At 43.6% G+C, this 19880-nt stretch overlaps 1 protein-coding gene across 2 annotated transcripts in view; it reads right to left on the bottom strand.

The window, feature by feature from the left end:
- Positions 1-19880, bottom strand: part of LOC148474431 (uncharacterized) — a 36660-nt gene that overhangs the window by 14560 nt on the left and 2220 nt on the right. For both annotated transcript variants that reach the window (XM_088458676.1, XM_088458675.1), the window contains exons 2-4: positions 16896-16980; positions 15548-15674; positions 11523-11636 (exon numbers count right to left, since the gene is read on the bottom strand). In XM_088458676.1, coding sequence (XP_088314802.1) covers positions 11523-11636; positions 15548-15674; positions 16896-16934 — 280 coding nt within the window. In that variant the 5' untranslated portion in view covers positions 16935-16980. The remainder of the gene's footprint in view (positions 1-11522; positions 11637-15547; positions 15675-16895; positions 16981-19880) is intronic.

The following is a 19880-nucleotide window of genomic DNA, read 5'->3' as shown; positions in this document are numbered from 1 at the left end:
CAGGAGCTTGGAGAGACGCAGGAGGCTGGAGGGATACAGGGAGCAGAAGGTGACACAGGGGGCATGAGTCTGGTTGAACCTCTGTTGTATGATGGCATTGGGTATATTCCTACACAAACAGGCATCTTCATAAATAGTAAATACGGACTGAAGACACTGTCTGCCAAGGGAGGATCAGTTTCTTCAGACGTTCGCTATTGAAGAGAAACCACCATATAGGTAAGGTGTATTTGGAATTGAATGGAGAGGAATGCCCCAGTGACAAGAAACGGATTGCGTCTCATGCTGAAGCACCCCCCATTTAGACTGGCCATGTCCATTTTTTAGAATGCGCCATACCCAGACTTTAAAATTCACACTTCAACCACTGCCTAGGAGATTGCCCAGAAAAGATAAAGAAATAAAGAAGTAAGCAAAATAGACACATGCATTCCAGAGGAGGGATGTACTGCATGCCGTTACAGTCTCAGAGAAAGGGATTTAACAACAAGTGTAAATATCCCCTTTTAATCTTCAGCAATAAAGGGACAGATCGTTTGATGTTCCAAAGAAAACAGGAGGTGAGAAATATCTAAAAATGTACAGCTACCTGGAAGACATTCCAAAAAAAAGTGAATGCCCCTGCAACAATGTCTACTTTTTACAATTTTGGTATGTTGGGCTAATCGAGTGGTCACTTTGCAAACCTCATACGCTAACAATGTCAGAGAAAGGTCAACTGTCCTAGTTATGTGACAGGGAAGCAGTATCCTTATCACAGTGTAGTCCTGCTGGATTACTATCCTGACCCACCCGGAGATCAACAGAGGGAGACCTCAAATTGACCTCTAATGGTCCTCATCAACAAGGCAGCCGAGCGAGATAACTCCTGAGTCCTGAACACATACAGAATATTCAGTTAAGTCAATTATACAAAGTGCTGCTTCCATTGGGTTGAGGTGGCAAGGGCATAAGAATGTAACCAACGATTTGGACTTTTCTATAATGCTGCCATACAATTCCAGGGATAGGATAGTAAATTGGATATAAATTATCACCATGGAATGGGCATTCTCCACGTTAATGCCCAAATATGGAACTATCATAATTCAATGAAGATGCAGAAGAGGCATCAAAAATGGTCCGCCTAGAACTGGAAAGGAGCTTGCTAGAACGCAAAAACAGAACATGCTCTACTATTCCTCCCATATAGGGATATGAAGGTAAGCATTCTTGATATCCATGGATGCCAAAACACATCCCTTCCTCATGGCCTGAGTCACTTAGTTCCAGCCTGTGATAGATAGAAAGGCCCTCAAATTCCAATAGAAGAATTCATCCCGCTAAGGAATTAAGAATAGACTGAGCCATTAGCAGCCAGATATTAACAAAACTCAGACTTTTTTCCTCTCCCCCTCAATTTAGAAACTACGCAGGGCCAATTTTCACTGGCACCAAGACAAAATCATACACATTGATATAGTACATACTGTAGGTTACCAAAAGCCCAGCTTCTCTGTTTCATGCAAACTATCCTCCTCTTACTTCTGCTGGCAAATTGATCTAAATAATTTAGATAATTTATTAATTTCTTTGATTATATAGGGATACATTTACTAAGGATCAAGTTATCAAAGCTGGCGATCTGCGGCTTTGACCAATAGTTTTAAAATTGCAATAGAAATAAAAGCTAAACCAGGCTTGATTAGCATATATTTAAATTTTCCATTGTAATAAATCTACCCCATAGAGTCACATCAATTAAAATGTACTTCCTAGGTTTTTCTACCGGTTCCAAACTCTTTCGATTACCATCACTTCCAGCATTTACCTGGTTAAAAAAAAAAAAAGACCACAGGATAGCAAATATCTAACATCCCATGCAGGCTGGAGGCCATGAGATCACCAACCTCAAAATATATTTATGATGATCAACTAGCATAATGTATCCAATGGTGCTTCATTCCCAGGTCCAGAGAATGACTTGATTTGAATCAAACTGACTGACACCCTAAATCCAACTCGCACCCCGTCATTAATTTGTCCCTTATTTGGTCACAATGTAATAAGATTTATAATCTAGCCCCTTACCCCAATCTATCATAACTCAAACTCATGGCCAGATTACACCCGGTTGGTTTTTCCCACTGATTTCTTTCCAAAGTAGGATTTATTAGTGATTTGTTACTAAGGAGTACGTGACCTTCTGATTTCTGCAAAAGAAAGATAAACTCCTGTCCAATGAATTTTACCAATTTTCAAAAATGTAGCATTTGCTCAAGGCTATTTGGACCAGACTCCCTACTAAGTTTCTCACTTTGTACAATTGGTGTCTCTAGACTTTCCCAACATGTCTGCCGACTAAATTCCCCCCCCTGCACACAGCACCCAGGAATGCCTAGCAAAATTGCATTACTCTCCATGCCAGTACGATATGCGTCCCCTAGCGGTAACCATCGGGGCGTATGTGCAGTGTGACTCAGAGTCATGCTCAGAATTATGGGAGCTTGTTTTATTAGCATCCACCTCTGAATCACGCCCCTAGTCCCAATCAAATTGTACAAAATCTACCCACTTCCCCTCCCCTTTGCTGGAGAAATTGTCATGGAACAGTCACCTTGCTATATTTTGGTTACCCACTTTGCAGAGATCCTGGTCTAAATGAGGTCAAATGTTTCTTAACGGAACGTAGTGTAGAACTGGAAAAAAGTCATATCGTGTAATATCGTGTAATTCCCTGGATTGTTCGATACTTACCTTTTCCCGGGTCCCGTTTTCGCTGGATCCTAATTGAATACAGGGGTTCTCATTATGAGGTATTGTGTGTAGAATTTTGAGGACAAAAATGAATTTATTCCATTTTGGAATAAGGCTGTAACATAAAAAATGTGTAAAAAGTGAAGGGCTGTGAATACTTTCTGGATGCACTGTATATGATGAGAGCAGGGTACCAAGCACTGTACAAAGGGTTATGCCCGCTGGGACACCTTCTCTTGCCGGAAAGACTGCGCTCAATTTTTTAATTGAGCCATGTGGCCCAGTTAGTAGACTGTCAAGGTTCAACTTCAGTATTTAATGTCTAGTAAGTTACAGTATTAATACAGGTGCTTCAATTTTACTTCATGCATGTAATTTAGAGATTGCAATTGATTACTGAAACATGTTATTATGTAACTAGATCAAATAGGAAACAGCGCTGTCTGTACACAACCTTCAAAATGTATTTAATATATATCTAAAAAATATCATTTAGTATACAAAGCCAGTATCATCTCTTAGTACACATGTAAATGTATACATTACTCCCAAAATGTTTGAGTAATGAGAGACCTTTTACGGAATCATATAAAATACATAATACATCAATCACAGAATAAACATCAATTAGAAGAAATTGGATTAATGATAGACCTCTTAGGTGAGTTATATAAAAATTATTCAGTACAATGATTGTAAATATAGACAACATATATTTGTCAAGTGTTCAGACGCTCTTGGTACTAAAACACCTATTTGTACAATTTATCAAAAAATAAATTTAACAACGCTGAATTATGAGGAAACAGCCTTGCGTAATTTGGCTGAGAAACGCGTCAAGCTCCGCTCACAATTGATGACGCCACCAGAAAGTGCTCTTCCCACTTACACGGCACGGCAAACAGCGCTTACAGCCACAGTGTGTCCGTACACTTAGACGCTCCAAGCACCGGCGGTGGCACCATTCTCCGGAGCTCCGTACAAAAAGAACAGGTTAATTTCCTGAGGTCCCCATACAGCAGCGGTAAGTAGTATCAGTCAGTGGTACTCTTAAACTTTTTTCTTGAACAGTTGACTAATCTGAATAATGTGGTGAACAACCGTGCACGGTAATCATTTTTACATAATAAGATTGTTATTAGTCACTGGGGGACCGCTGGAGCATGGAGGCTTACTAACTAACTACTAACACTGAAGGGTACTGAAAGGGACTTTTGCATGCAATTAACATTCATACTAAAGACCCTGGTTACAGCTTATTGACTATCATCCCACGGCCTGGGGATTACTCAAACTAATAAAAACGGAGAATGCATGTTTCCGTTTGCCTAATTAACCTATTGCATAATAGGGCTCAGCGGAGCAGCTTCTGGGAATTGGCGTTGTTTAATTTATTTTTTTATTTATATTTTGCTAAATTGCACATATAGGTGTTTCAGTATAATGAGCGTCTGAATACCTAATATATGTTGTCAATATTTACAGTCATTGTACTGAATAATAATTTGATATAACTCACTAAGAGGTCTATCATTAATCCAATTTCTTCTAATTGATGTTTATTCTGTGATTGATGTATTATGTATTTTATATGATCCGTAAAAGGTCTCATTACTCAAACATCTTGGGAGTAATGTATACATTTACATGTGTACTAGGAGAGGATACTGGCTTTGTATACTAAATTATATTTTTTATATATTCAATTAATTTTGAAGGTTGTGTACAGACAGCGCTGTTTCCTATTTGATCTAATATACGTTTATCCATTACATGAGGGTCAGCTCCTCAGGTTTTTGAAATAGCAGCAGTTTGTCACATTTCTACTCCAATAGTACTCGGTCTAGCATAGAAGTGACACTAGCGCTTTTTATTTAAGTATTGTGGAACTATACTGTACGTCTGTGGTTATGATAACTAAATGTTTGCGTTTCCAAATGGTTGTGACACACATCATGTGTAATTAGCTTTGGCCACAACAAACAGACATTGGCTCTTTGCATTACTTTGGCTTGTGTGATATTACACTCTGCAAGCAGCCGTGCCCAGATTAGGCAGAAGCAGTACCAGCAAATCAGCTTTTAACTGCCATGTCACAGGCTGTGTTTGAAAAATGACAGAATCTGGTTGGTTAGAGGCTTTTTAAAATTAGAGTTATGGTAAAACTTACCTTTGTTAACTCTCTTTCTTTGAAGTCCATAGGGACAAAAGAAGACCTTGGGGTGTAGGTGGTGGTTGAGGACCGGGCACCACGCAGTTAAAGCTTTCAGCTCCCAGGATGCATTGGTCCTTCCTCCTATACCCCGCCCCCAAGTCAGCGGCACTTCAGTTCGTGACAAGCCAAAGGCATGAGAAGTAGAAGAGAGAAGGAAGACTGGCACACACAAGAATCACTCTCTCACGTAGAAGGAGACGGGCAACCAGTGGCCAGAAACATAGCCCATGTGAAGCCAGGTGCGTCAGGGCAGGTGCTCTGTGAACCCTATGGACTTCGAAGAAAAAGCGTTAAAGGTAAGTTCTTACCATAACTCATTTTCTTCTTCAGGGTCCAAAGGCTCCACAGGGAGATCTTGGGGATGTCCCAAAGCAGTCCTTTTAAGGGTGTGGACGCTCCTGCGCTGAGAGGAGAATCCGGCGCCCAACGGAAGTATCCTGAGAGGCGAAGGTATCAAAGGCATAGAACCTCAGAAAGGTCTAGACAGAAGACCACGTGGCCGCCTTACAAAGCTGTTCAGCTGAGGCGCCACGACAAAGCTGCCCACGAGGGACCCACATAGCGAGTAGAATGAGAACTAACAGTAGCCGGTACAGGAAGGCCTGCCTGCATGTAAGCCAGTGAGATAGTCATGTGAAGCCATCTAGCCAATGTCTGTTTGTTGGCTGGCCATCCCTTCTTGTGAAATCCATAGAGCACAAATAAGGAGATCCTGAGGGCATGGACCACATCCAAGGAGGCCTCACCTGCCGATAGGTCTGGTGATTGAAAGCCCAGGACTACAATTTCCTCATTAATGTGGAAACGAGTAACCACTTTTGGAAGGTCACCAGGGTGAGTCCGAAGCACAGCCCTGCCTTATGGAATATCAGAAATGGGGAGCGACAGGAAAGCACCCCTAAATCTGACACCCTTCTGGCGGACGCCATAGCCAGAAGAAAAGGAGTCTTCACTGTGAGCCACTTGAATTTCACAGATACCAAGGGTTCAAACGGAGAACCCTGGAGTACACGGAGAACTACTGGCAAATCCCATGGAGCCACTGGAGGGACAAAGGGAGGTTGAATCCGGAGGACACACTGGAAGAAGGTGTGGACATCCGGTAGTGGAGCAAGTCTACTCTGGAACCAAATGGATAGAGCAGAGACATGCACTTTCAGCTAGGCAAGGCAGAGTCCAAGGTCCAATCCAGCTTGAAGGAAGGCCAGGACTCTGGAAATCCTAAACACTTGAAGGTCGTAGCTTCTGGTACGACACCATTGGAAATATGTATGCCACACTCTGTGGTAGATCCGGGCAGAGGCTGGCTTACGCGCTTTGAGCATAGTCTGGACTACAGAGCTAAAGAAAACTTTGGACCTCAAGAGGGCTGTCTCAAGAGCCACCCCGTCAAAGACAGATCACCCAAGTCCGGGTAAAGGCAAGGACCCTGAGACAACAGGTCCGGATGTTGAGGCAGCAGGAACGGAGTGTCGATGGAGAGACTCCGAAGATCTGAGTACCAATGACGTCTGGGCCAAACTGGAGCCACCAGCAGGACAGTGCCTCCCGAGACTGGAGAGAACAGGTACGCTAACTGGAAGGTCCACTACGAAGGTTGTCTTGGCATCCCTTGTTCTGGACCCGTACACCGGCAATTTCTGATTGTGTCGGGAGGCCATGGAGGTCCACCTCTGGATGGCACCATCTGTGCACTAGGAGTTGAAAAACCTCTGGGTGAAGAGACCATTCCCAGGTATGCACGTTGTGACGGCTGAGGAAGTCTGCTTCCCAATTGAGAACTCCAGGAATGAACACCGCAGAGATGGCCGGGAGGCAGGGGCATATTTATGATGGGTGCAGGGTGCGCGGGGCAGAAGGGTCCAGGGGGGGACCACATGCACACCCTGCACCCATATTATACTTACGTTTCCGGAGTCCCACGTCGGCGCCGGTGTCTGTGCTGTAAAAAACGTCTGGGAAATGGCAGTACAGGGAAAATGGCCGCCGCTGCAATTTCCCGGTGACCTTTGCATGCGCTAGAGACTCTGGGAACACTCTAGTGCCCAGAGTCTATAAGTGCAGCGCTAGCCGCGCACCGCTCAGTGCGCTGCCGGCCGCCGGAAGCAGAGGGCACGTGACTGAGACTGCACACGGGCCCCCTCCTTTCTAGAAACGCCCCTGCCGGGAGGTGACCCTCGGCCCATGTCAGAGTGCGTGACACTTCTGTCACTGCTGCCCGACTTACACCAGCACTGGGCAAACTGAAGAAGTCTGCCTCCTACTCTGGGGGTCCCCCAGGGGGAGGCCAGTCCCATCAGACTGAGGGCTTGTCCTCAGATTTTGAAGCAGGACGTCTGGTGGTCCAGGCCTGCTTGGTCCTGGGCTTGGCGGCCCTAGTGAAAGCCGACTGCCTGGGAAAGGACTGACCTTTAGGCTTTCCTTGAGGACAAAAGGACATAAAAGATGTAGACTGCGGCTTTGTAGTAGTAGACGCTGAAGGCAAAAATGCAGTTTTTGATTTAGGGGCTGGTTCGTCATCTACTATTAGTAAGATGGATCAAACAGCTCGCACCAAAGCAGGAATATTAATTTTTCAGACTCTCTTCCTCCCCCAGAGGGGAGTCAGTGTTATGGTGCATACACAAGGTGAGATATCTCAGATGAACGATTTTACCAACGATTTGAACGATTTTTGACTGTATTGAAATTAATGGAATCGTCCAAATCTGACTGCAAACACATCAGATGTCAGATATCATTATCTGACAAACGTGAACGGACATCGTTCATCATTGCAGGGACACGTCACATTTTCATTCAAGTATGAACGATTTTTAAACTAGTTATTGTTTTAATCTGAAGGAAAATGTGACCGTGTGTATGCACCATTAGAGAGATCAGCATCTTCTGCCTCCTCAGAGGACACCTCAGAATCTGAGAGCTGCGTGGACTGTGAGAAAAACGCAGGACGCTTAGAAGTTTTACTGAGTAGGGGCTTCTCACCTTGCAACATAGTTTGAAAGGCTGTAGAGGTAGCCACCAGACTCTGTACTGAACTAGAGAGTACATCTGAACCTGTTGTGGCAACCCCAGAGGGGGATTTACAGCCTGGACCGCTAGGTATTCCGCAATAGCAGCCAGCACCTGAGAAAAGGAAGCCCATGTGGATCTTGTGCAGGAGCTGGGGGGTCTGATGGGCCTGATGGGGTATAACACTTAGCACATAACCCATCTTTTATCAAATTCTCCAGCACATCATTTGCATGATAGCAGTATGGGTGCAGATGCTTGCTTGCTTCTCTTGCCCTTGCTAGACATAGCTGCAGAGTAGTATAGCACACAATATGGCACTGGGTATTATGCGACCACTAGGTATGTAGAATACAAGTAGGAATGCAATATACTGATCCTGTCTTATGCTTGGGCAAGCTGCAGGAGCACACAGCACAAATATGGCACAGTGCAGTAACCAACTGTGGGCCTGATTCTGACCCGCTCGCGAGCGCTGGACGCTCGCAAGCGGGTCGATGGTGCCTAAGTGCGCATGCGCACGACGGAGGGAGCTCCGTCGTGCGCATGCGTGAGACCCGGCGAGCGACGGGGAATCCGTCGCTCGGGGTCTCACACCAAAGGGGGCGTGCTGTCGATGGTGAGTGACAGCACGCCCCCTTTGGTGGGCGTGCCGGGGGCGTGGCTGCCAGACGGAGGTGTTCCCATGGGAACACCTACCGTCTGGGTCCGGCCCCACTGACATCACTAGTGATGTCAGTGGGAGTGATTTTGGCTCTGATAGAGCCAAAATCACTCCAGGGCTTGCGGCAGCGAGACCCTACCGCAGGGTCTCGTCGCAAGCCCGATGGTCTTGACCATCATCATGGACGCTCGCATAAGCTGTGGGTGGTAACCCACAGCTATGCGAGCGTCCAAAAGGCCGCTCCTATTTTAAGTAGGCCTGGCCTGATTCAGAGCGAGCGCTCTGGTCAGAGCGTCCGGCTCTGAATCAGGCCCTGTATGTGATAACCCTCACAAATACAAGAGATGTGAGGCACAGGAAAACCCTGAATACACCTGTATGTTAGGTCAAAGTAAGGAAAAAAAGGGAAAGATATATGCTGACAGTATAGAGAAATATAGAGACAGGAAGCATTAGCATAAGTCACATACAATGCAAAAATACAATATAACTGCATAATCGCACTACAATCAACTACACAGATTCTGTGGTCAGAGACTCAACATCTGGTAGTCTAGAGCGCTACATAACCTGACTCCAGGGTGAGGTATGTAGGGGGAGTGGACCCATCATTCCCTGAGAAAGCTCGGGGAATAAAACATCGAAATTTTGGGTGCATGGCCAGGAAACTCCCCAGACCTTAATCCCATTGAGAACTTGTGGTCAATCCTCAAGAGGTGGGTGGACAAACAAAAACCCACAAATTCTGACAAACTCCAAGCATTGATTAGGCAAGGATGGGCGGCCATCAGTCAGTATAAGGCCCAGAAGTTGAATGACAGCATGCCAGGGTGAATTGCAGAGGTCTTGAAAAAGAAGGGTCAACACTGCAAATATTGACTCTTGTATAAACTTAATGTAATTGTCAATAACAGCCTTTGACACTTATGAAATGCTTGTAATTGTACTTCAGTATACCATAGTAATGCTGGCCATACACCTACAATTATCGGGGCGATCCGCCTGATATCGGCGGATCGCCCCGATAATTGTAGCGTGTGGGGGGGGGGGCGACCGAGGTTTAAATATTGCTCGGTCAGACATGCCGGATTGTCCAGCATGCCCGTCCGATGCAATATTTCCCGTTAAACTGTCAGCCGCATCGGGCAGTGTATGCCCAGCCACGGCCGACAGACAGATATTTCCTGTGTTCCTTCCTACGGAAGGAACAGGGAAATGTCTCCTCCCCCGAGGGCGGAGCGCGGATGTCTGCCGAATACACTATGAGAGAAATCGCAGTGTATGCCGGCGACATCTGTGGCTGGCAGCCGTCCAGATAAAATGTCTGTCGGTCTGAGAGGCATTTTATCTGGCAGTGTATGACCAGCATAACATATAACAAAAAGGTCTAAAACCACTGAAGCAGCAGAAAGTTTGAAAACCAATACTTGTGTCATTCTCAAAACTTTTGGCCATGGCTGTACATAGCCCATCAAGACAAACCATTCATCACATATTAAACACCTGATTACATGCGCTTTAAGATGTAGCTTTACATGGGGAAAAAAGCTACATTTACGTCAGGGAACTGCCAAGATTTTCATGTTGGGAAAAACAGAAAAGTACATTTGTAATTACTAATTACCTTTTCATTCTTCTCATCAAAACTACAGTGACATAGGCTATATAGGATTCTAATCAACTAGAATGCCTTCTGGATTTAACTTCTAACTCTTCTTAGCATACAACGGGCACTATCAATATAGAAATACAGATGTGTCCTCACTTACTGGGTGTTTGTAAGCCACATGTGGAGAGACGTCCAACGTGACCAGCGGAGCTGCGAGAGGATCAGCTTACCATATTTTCTCTCATTTTTCATTCTAGTCGTATCGTAGACGCAGTGAAAAACTGCTCACAGTGTACCAGAGTGGCTAGGCTGCGATTATAATGGCACAATAAATTGGTTTTACACACATACAAAGTCGCAGATGAAGCGCAACGGAACATGGCATAAGCAAATGTCACGGCTGCTCGCATTGGAGCTCTTTCTACATACAGATGTGTCCACATACATCTAGCCTCCATGCGTGTTAAACAGCCCTTCTAGTTGCACCATGCCGTGACTCTGTAGCACAGAGCATCAATTCGAGCGTCTTTTTACCTTAAAATGCGTCTTATTCGCACAGCGATGCAAATAGAATGCACTGCCAGCTTCTGTTCATTTAGATGATAAGCGGCATTCATATATTCTGTGTGCGTCTGCGGGTGTATCTGCATGCAAAACGCTACGTGAGGGTGTCACAGTCACTGAGTGTAATGTAGCATTTGTAGATACACCCGCAGTCACACAAAGAATATAGGCATGCCACCCTATCATTTTAATCGCATCACTGTGCGAATAAGACACATTTGAAGGTAAAAAGTTGCACAAAAGAGAAGCTCGGCGCTACCAAGTCATGCGGCACTCACGCGTTATGTGTAACGCAACTTGTAGAGCATGGAGGATAGATGGATGTGGACACATCTGTAGATTCAGACTCAGTCGCACACAGATGTACAAATGTTGCATACCACATTGATCAGTGTAAGCTAGCAATGTAGTTTTCTCGGTTCGTGTTTTATTTGTGCGAATAAGATGCAGATTTTGAGCAAAGATGATCAGTGCAGCAGAGTCACAAGGGGCCTGGTATGCCCAAAGTGGCGATTTGATGTGACTGAACCAATAGTAAGGAAGGACACATCTGTATTGATAATAAAGAAGAGGAAGGTATTCAATAAAACATGCAACAATGTAAGATATAACATTTCTGGAACAAATGAGAAGATGGCATACCATTACATATTTACACTATTGGTTAATAAAATGTTACTCGGTTTTGTCAGAGTCACTTAGTAAGGTATGTAGTTACCTACCATTTGCAAATTTACAACTGCTTTTCCTCTTGGCTAATTCATGGTTATTAGTGAACTTGCCTGTTTCCAGATTTTGTATTCTGATCAATACATCAGGGTTGCTTATACTATAACCTATAGAAAAAGAAGAAAATATATTGTTTTTATATGAACAACAGTTGCAGATGACTGCACTACTGATAACATGAGTATGTGATAGGGGTGAAATCTTATCACAAATATAAAACAGTTAAACAGTTGTGAAGGCTTTGGGACATTACAGAGTAATGCTGAGGAGTTATCACAGGGACCAGCTGCTGGACCAGAGTGTACAACTGGCGATTTCTAAAGCTGCCCATACACCAGACCAACTTTCCTCCAACCATCTAACTAGTTGGTTGGTCGGAATGAAAATCCAGAAATGTATGGGAGAAAATGACAACCAGCAATTTGCTCCCAAACACCAGAAAACATGTAAAAGGTCATTCAGGCCAGTTGGTTAAATCTGTTTGATTTAAAATAAACTTGTCTGTACAACAGCTTTCGTCCGTTTTCCGGTGTTTGGGAGCAAACGGCTGATTGTCATTTCCTCCCATGCATTACTGGATTTTCATTCCAACCAACTAACTAGTTGGATGTTTGGATTAAAGTTGGTCTGGTGTACAGTATGGCCAGCTTAAGACCTCCATGGTGACTGTAGCTGCTGCCACAATTTCTGTGACCATGAGGAATAAGTGTCCTGGTTCTGTGTCCAGCATGATGCCAAAATGCCAGGCAACAGCTAGCTACTCCAAGTTGGCAGAATGCGAGATTTCTACAATGACTGGTTTGTCTTTTAGATCTCATTCCAGCTGTACCACAGCACTGTTAGCTGCACAGACAGGATAGTCCCTAATGGCTGCTTAAATATTGGTGGCTGATAATTATTCTGCCTTAAGCGAATGAATGACGTAATGTAACGATACATCGCACGCGGTGAACACTACACGATCCGTTATACAAAGGCACAATCAATCAATGCTGCATGGTGTCATTCATAGCATCATTCCATGCTGATCTGCAATGGAATGATATGCCACACGACAGAACGTATAGTGTTTATCCAGCTTAACCACTTGCCTGGCATGGTCGCATCGTGTGCGACCACACCAGGCTGTCCGTTATCTGATCTGGTTGCAAACGATGCTACCAGTCAAACACACAGTGTGGGAGGCTGCAGGAAGAGAATCTTCCAGTCGCTGCTACTCTCAGGAGGGATGTTCCGGTCCCTCTGCTTCCCTGCACCCTCCCCCAGTGTCTGCCGTGCTGCCGATCACTGCTTATCGGTCAGTGCAACATGACACTCCACACAGCGGCTGCAGAGATTAGCAGCTGCTAGAATAAAGTAAACCCTCCCCCTCAGCCCCCAGTGTGTACCAGGTGGCTGCAGCTGCTGGGAAAAGGGAAGTCAGATGGTAGTGTCCCGATGTTTGAAAAAAATTAATTTTTTAAAAATCCTTCCGTGGTTGTGCCTAACCCTAACCTCCCCCTAGGGGTGCCTGACCCGGAACCTATTTGTGTATCAAATTCCATATAGCAGGCCACATTTCACATACCCCGAGTAGCGCTGATCGCTCCATAGCCACCCACTGCCTTGCTACATGCTGGCGGCCATTTTTGACAACCTTCCTACTGACATAAAAGGATATATATATATATATATATATATATATATTTTTTTTTTTTTTTTTTTATTAAATAGTTTTGGATAAGTTAAAATAAATGTTCTTCACCTAACCCACTCATAAGACAACCTGACAATTTCTGAGCAGTTTTTATAGAAAAAAAAAATTGTTGGATAAGAGTAGCCACACACACCTTCCCCACCAACACCCATAATTGTTATTCCACTTCTTTATGTATAATTTTTTGTCCACCTATCATTCAGAGAGTAAAGGCACACATCCACTAGACGATTAAATTGAGCGTTTGGACGATAACGATATCGTTATCGTTCAATAATCGTTTAAACAAAACTAGTGCCACTGAGAAGATCAGAAAATACCACCATATATAAAAGATTCAGGGGTCTAGTTACTAAGCAGTGTTAGGAAACAGAGTGAAAAGTGATAAGAAAGTGATAAGGTGCCAGCCAATCAGCTCCCAACTGTCATTTTTCAAACACAGCCTGTGAGATGACAGTTGGGAGCTGATTGGCTGGCACCTTATCACAGACTTATCACTTTTCACTCTGTCTCATAACATTGCTTAGTAAATAGACACCATAATTTTCATCATGGCTTTTTTTCTATCAAGGCTCAGTAACACATATGAGATTACACAGCATGTCTAAGCAACCCTGTGTAGGATAAAACTGCAGTGTGCACAATCATCCACAAATACTGATCGAACATTTCCACCCATGTACTCTCCCCTCTTCTTGTACCATACCTGCTGCTCTTCACTGCGGAGAGCCTGTCATGGCAGACACATGCAAAGATTCCTATTGAGGAGCGCTGAGACACAGTAAGCTAAACCCCACCTGCACCATGTCCTGGAATTCTAACCAGCTATACCTCAGATTGCCTATTGCTGGCACAAACAGATCTCCAGGATATGGCACTCCTCAATAATAATCAAAGGCATGCGCCAGCCACTTTTTGGAAGGATGCTGCAGAAAACAAGTGGAGGGAAGGGAGATGCTTAGCTACCCAAACACTAAAGAGTAACATAGAAATATTGGGTAGAAATACACTTTATGTTGTGTTTGATGAGAATCAGGGCACCTTAATGGTGCGTACACACAGTACGATCAGTCAGCGATAACGATATCGCCGACTTATCGTCCTGCACCTTTCCTGTGTGCTGGATGATGTTATCGTTCATCCAGCACACCACCAACCCACCGATGGGCCAATGATCGCGGGTCCCTATGTAACCTGGTGGATATCGATCAAGTTGGCCTGCATGCATGGGCGATGGTCGATATCGCTATCGTCCATACGTGCCCGCGCATCTCTGGTCGTTTGAGGGTTGGTAGGCACCATAAAGTTAACGAACTGAATGATATATCTATATCGTTATCGTTCATATTGTGCATTTTTATTGTACCGTGTGTACGCACCATTACATTATCCCTTCATCTTCTGCAGTTACACGTCCCCAGTTTTATATTGGGTGGAGATAGAAGTACATGTAGCCAAGTAGATCATGTCAATGTTCCCAGCTGCCCAAAGTATTTCAGAAATGTTATCCTGAGTTTATGGGGTGTAATGACTTATCAACTTATGTAATTGAGTAAGTGAAATTACAGCTGTATATGATGGGCAGCGCCATCAATGTCAGATACAGATTCACTTGGGCCCTGGATGGTAATCATGATATAGGTCCCATCACCTGTATGCCACATGAGAATATACCAGCCAGCAGAGAGCTTATATGAATATATACATGCCAGAGGTGCCAGCATAGTGATCCACTAGAGTCTATATATAACAGTAAAACACCTACTCATGTGCAGGCATGATGATATAAGAGCTACAAGTCCCCACGTGATAATATACGAGCCAGAGGTGCCCATGTGTTTATATACTAAAAAGTAAAGTACCTACAAGATAATATGAGTCGGACCTAATTTACTTTGGGGCAGCAGCTGGTACAATGTCAGTGAGGATATGCTCATAGTTAGCTGGCTAAGAGAAGTGTGATGCAGTGCAGCCGAGGACACCTATACAGAATACAGCCAGCAGAGCGAGTACGTCTCCCATGTCTGCAGTGCAAGAGGGCCGGAGATGACAAAGTGACAGTGCAGCCACACCGACAGTACTCTGGGGCTACTAGTAATGCTCTGCCGACTGTTATTCTGTATGATCACAAGCACACTTTTTCCAATCAGTAGAAAAAGGTCTACAAAAATACACATTGTACCATGTAATGCCCCTTCAACAGAAAATGAGAATAGTAGATGAAGTGGGCTGACTCCAGAAAATGGTATTATTTATACAATGTGCTTTTTAAAGAAAAACTTTATCAGTATCATTTAACAATTAAACACACATCTGTATTACCCATGGCAGTCAGGACACCATGAATTTCTTGCATGACATTTCTGTACAACTCCTTCTGCCATTCATCTAAGCACATCCAATCGTCTTCAGAGAAATACACAGCAACATCATTAAATGTCACCAAGGTCTGAAACAAACAATTATTCAACATGATCAGGGCTGCTCAGTGGTATGTAATTATTTATTTCTGTTACCACTCTGGTAGTGGTCAAACCTTTAAAATGCCACTGCCTTCTGCAGGGCTACCCAGTGTAAGCAGTGTACCAGGCAGTATAACATTACAAGGGAAAGGAGAAGTGGACTGGAACCTCTGACATGGTGCACAGCGAGTGAGCAATGCAAGGCAGTTTAAAGGAGACACAGTGTGAGAGAAGCTGGAGGTGCGGCCAGCATGGACTATGGAGACTGGCATAGAAGAGTGCAGCATGGACTATGGAGACTGGCATAGAAGAGTGCAGCATGGACTATGGAGACTGGCATAGAAGAGTGCAGCATGGACTATGGAGACTGGCATAGAAGAGTGCAGCATGGACTATGGAGACTGGCATAGAAGAGTGCAGCATGCACTATGGAGACTGGCATAGAAGAGTGCAGCATGGACTATGGAGACTGGCATAGAAGAGTGCAGCATGGACTATGGAGACTGGCATAGAAGGGTGCAGCATGGACTATGGAGACTGGCATAGAAGAGTGCAGCATGGACTATGGAGACTGGCATAGAAGAGTGCAGCATAAAGTACAGGAGAAGTGTATGTATCTGGTTGTAGCATCTCCAAAAGGAAAGAGTGGAGCCAATCTGTTCCACTGAAGTAATTTTCTTTCTTAAAGAGTTTATAAACTATATAATATTTTTGCCATAGGCTTGCGCAGAAGCTGGCACAGAGGGCCCTTCAACCCTTCTCCCTCGGCTGGGTCATGGTCTACCCCATCCATCCCGCTCTACGGGATAGACTACTTACCTGTGCAGCCAGGTGAGTAGTGTATGTCCTGGTGGGATGGGGGGGACAGGGTAGTCCATGACCCGGCAGAGGGGAAAATGCCGAATCAGCACCCCCCCTTGCCAGCTTCTGCGCAAGCCTATGATTTTTGCCCTGCAATCATGTTTGTGGTATGGACATATTTATGTTGTTATACATATAGGCACTTTTACCTACCCACCTGGTAATGTCTCCAACTACCTATTTATATTGTAAGGTATCCAGGATGCCTTATATAAAGTGTCTGAACATGCTCTCACTTTGTTGGTCACATATACTGTGCGGCATACATTGTGTGCCATATAAATGTATATAAATACATATACTGAGAACACAATTCTTGTACCCAGCAAGCTGGTAAGTCATTTTACCTGCATAGAAATGGTTCCTGACATTTTTTCCATAGGCATATTAAAACACTATACTGTTGGTTTTCGTTTTAGACACCTTTTCCTTCTGCAGAAAGATAAAAAGACAAACATGCAAATGGTGTTAACATTTACAGTATATATATATATATATATATATATATATATATATATATAGCCTGATTATATTCCGTTGGGACAGCTTGCTAGACAAATCCATAGATTAATTTTCAAAGAGAAACAAATCATAGCTACTGTAACCTGTTCCAAAACATATTCCGGTAATCTATCGAAATAGCAACACACAGGGAAAGGGGGATAATCCTAAATGCTGGTACGGCGACTGAAGGGTACATTTTTTCTCACGATTTACAGTCCTACGAGTGCCACCAGTTTTTGCTGTATCGATTGGGGATCTCCTGGGGAAGGCACCAAGACAATGTAACACTGGGGTTTTGTAGAGTGCCGGTATCTTGGAAACATATAATTATATATATTATATCTATATACATACACACATTTCAGCTGTCTTGGCCTTCCTCGGGGCTGAAACGCGTTGGAGATTGTTACACAATCCCCCAAGTATTGCACAAGAATAAGAGACCACCGCACACAGCATTTGACAAGCCGCGGTCACGTGAATATAAACCAGCAAGCAGGAGCCTGCCGCAGCAGGAGGAGACGGAACCCAAGTATACAGCCGGCTAGGGGAAGGAGCAGTCAGCCGTATCAAGATCAACAAAGGTATGTTCTCTGTAGTGGAGGGGGTCCCCGGCAGTCGGTTCGGAGGAACCACTTCCGTGACATCCCCTACCTAGACAGCAGCTTACCTCCCCGGAAGCATGGGCCCAGTGGTAACCTGGAAACAGGCTTACTGCTGCTGTCCGTTCCCGCTAGAGGCAAGCCCAGTCCAAAGCACTCCTGGACGGTCTCCGTCACCATACTTCCTTGCCCCGAGAAATTACATCCCGGGCAACGGTGCCATCATTCATTAATTAATTTGGACTATTACCACCAATTCTCTGCCTTAAAAGCAGAGCTTTCATCGGTTTCTTAATTTACCATTTAGACAAATCAAGGTGAACTTTACCCAGGCGAGTAGCAGGACGCTGAAATCACCACACACTAACTTTTTATCTTTACATTGGACATATCTAATTGATCCATTTTCTGCATTACACCAGCTGTTTTTATTGCAGGAGAGAAATTGTTACAATTGACTATCAGTTCTTGTGGTCAGTCACAGGACCGATCATTCCTCATTTGTTTCACTATATATCAATTACTTTACTTTTATCTATATATTCTTTTCATTCACCATATTAGTTTAGGATTTAAAGTCCTACGTTCATCCATTTATACATTCCTTTATGCCCGTGTGAGGAGGCATCTATGAAAATGTATATTGTATTTTATTTACATGTTTAAGATAAGTAAAAGCATCTAACGTTATCATTTGCCTTCTGCATGTTATTAGTTATGTGAACAAGAATTAATACTATAAACACAGAAATATAACATTGCAGTGTCCATACACAAATTGGTTTGAGCCAATTTCTCTCTTTAATGTACTTACTTTTTCTCTTTAATGTAATTTATTGGATAGATATAGCTATCCAGTGCAGCAGCTTGCCATCAACACGAAGTACTCAGTGCGCAAGTCCACCTATCGCTCAATTTATTATACATTATGTCCAATTGTTTTTCCAATTCGGCCTGTTCACTACAAATCCTGAGAACCCTCAAAAATTGAGGGTACGGCAGGCTATGTATAGTGGATTCAGGATGGAAACTGCTGCAGTGTGTTATGATCAGTGCTTTTGACAAATAATGGTCGCCTGAAGTTTACCATCCCTGATGTATATAGATACATCAAGGAAATCAATGGATTCTGCACTCTTTTTGTATGGGAATTTGACTGGGCTCTCACTTTGGTTGTGGCTATCTAAAAAGATGACTCAATATATGTGCAGATATAGCAGGTATAATAAAACACCTGAGTGTAAATAACAGGGTCCACAAAGAACAATTGATTCTCTACTTCAAACATGTAGGCATTCGCGTACGATGGGGCCATATTAGACCCTATCGCACAGCCCGATGTCTGAAGGAAAAACTGATTGTTATATAGAAAATAGTTTCTTGTGAGGACCAGCTCTGACGAGACCAGCATGGTGAAGGGGGAGCACCTACTTATGGGTGAATTTTATGTACATTCTTTGTCCTGATGATAATGCTATGTCATTGAAACGTTGACCACAGGAAGTAATCTGTCTCGAGTATTATTGAAGCCTCTGAGTTCCGCACGTTACACACTAAAATGTATATTTTATTTTTTTTGACCCGCAGATGGGTAAAAGGATATCTCGATAGAGGTGCACCCTTGAGAGTTAAAATAGAGTATAACAACAGACAAGAAAAAAGGTGCTCTCTTTTTAAGGGGCACTCGACCTACTGATAATAAAACGTAACTTTTAATAGTATATCGCTAAAAATTGACCAAGATGATCAAATTGCTGAGGATATTTAAAAATGCACTTACAAAAAATGTAAGACAGATCACGTGTAGCCTGGCCTAGATAGGTCCAGTTAGTTAAAACTGGCCAGTTTTATGAGTGAAGGCATACATCTCTCTGCTCCCAATATGGTCAGACATATCAATCATGACCGTGGTCAAAAATGTGGCGAAAATATACAAAGTATTAGGGAGTAAATTCCCTTCAATATGTAGTATGGGCAACCACCTGATCCATGGCTACGTAGACAAGTTCTTACAATTGTATATGAAAGAATGGTAGGTCGACAGCAGTACAACAAATACAGCAATTTTTAAATCAAAATAGCCATGTTACGGATTAGCACATGAAAAGATACTAGTTTCAAGCAATCAGTGATCACATGTCTCTGACCTGTCTATCATGGGGTCATTTAAAATGGGAACTGGTAAAACCTGAGATGTGTTAAGGCCCCCATACACCTACTCGATTT

The sequence above is a fragment of the Taudactylus pleione genome, unplaced genomic scaffold (genome assembly GCF_031769625.1).
Source record: "Taudactylus pleione unplaced genomic scaffold, aTauple2 ptg000845l, whole genome shotgun sequence".
Taxonomy (NCBI): domain Eukaryota; kingdom Metazoa; phylum Chordata; class Amphibia; order Anura; family Myobatrachidae; genus Taudactylus; species Taudactylus pleione.
The sequence above is the reverse complement of the archived record's forward strand: the minus strand, read 5'-3'. Positions and strand labels throughout refer to the sequence as shown.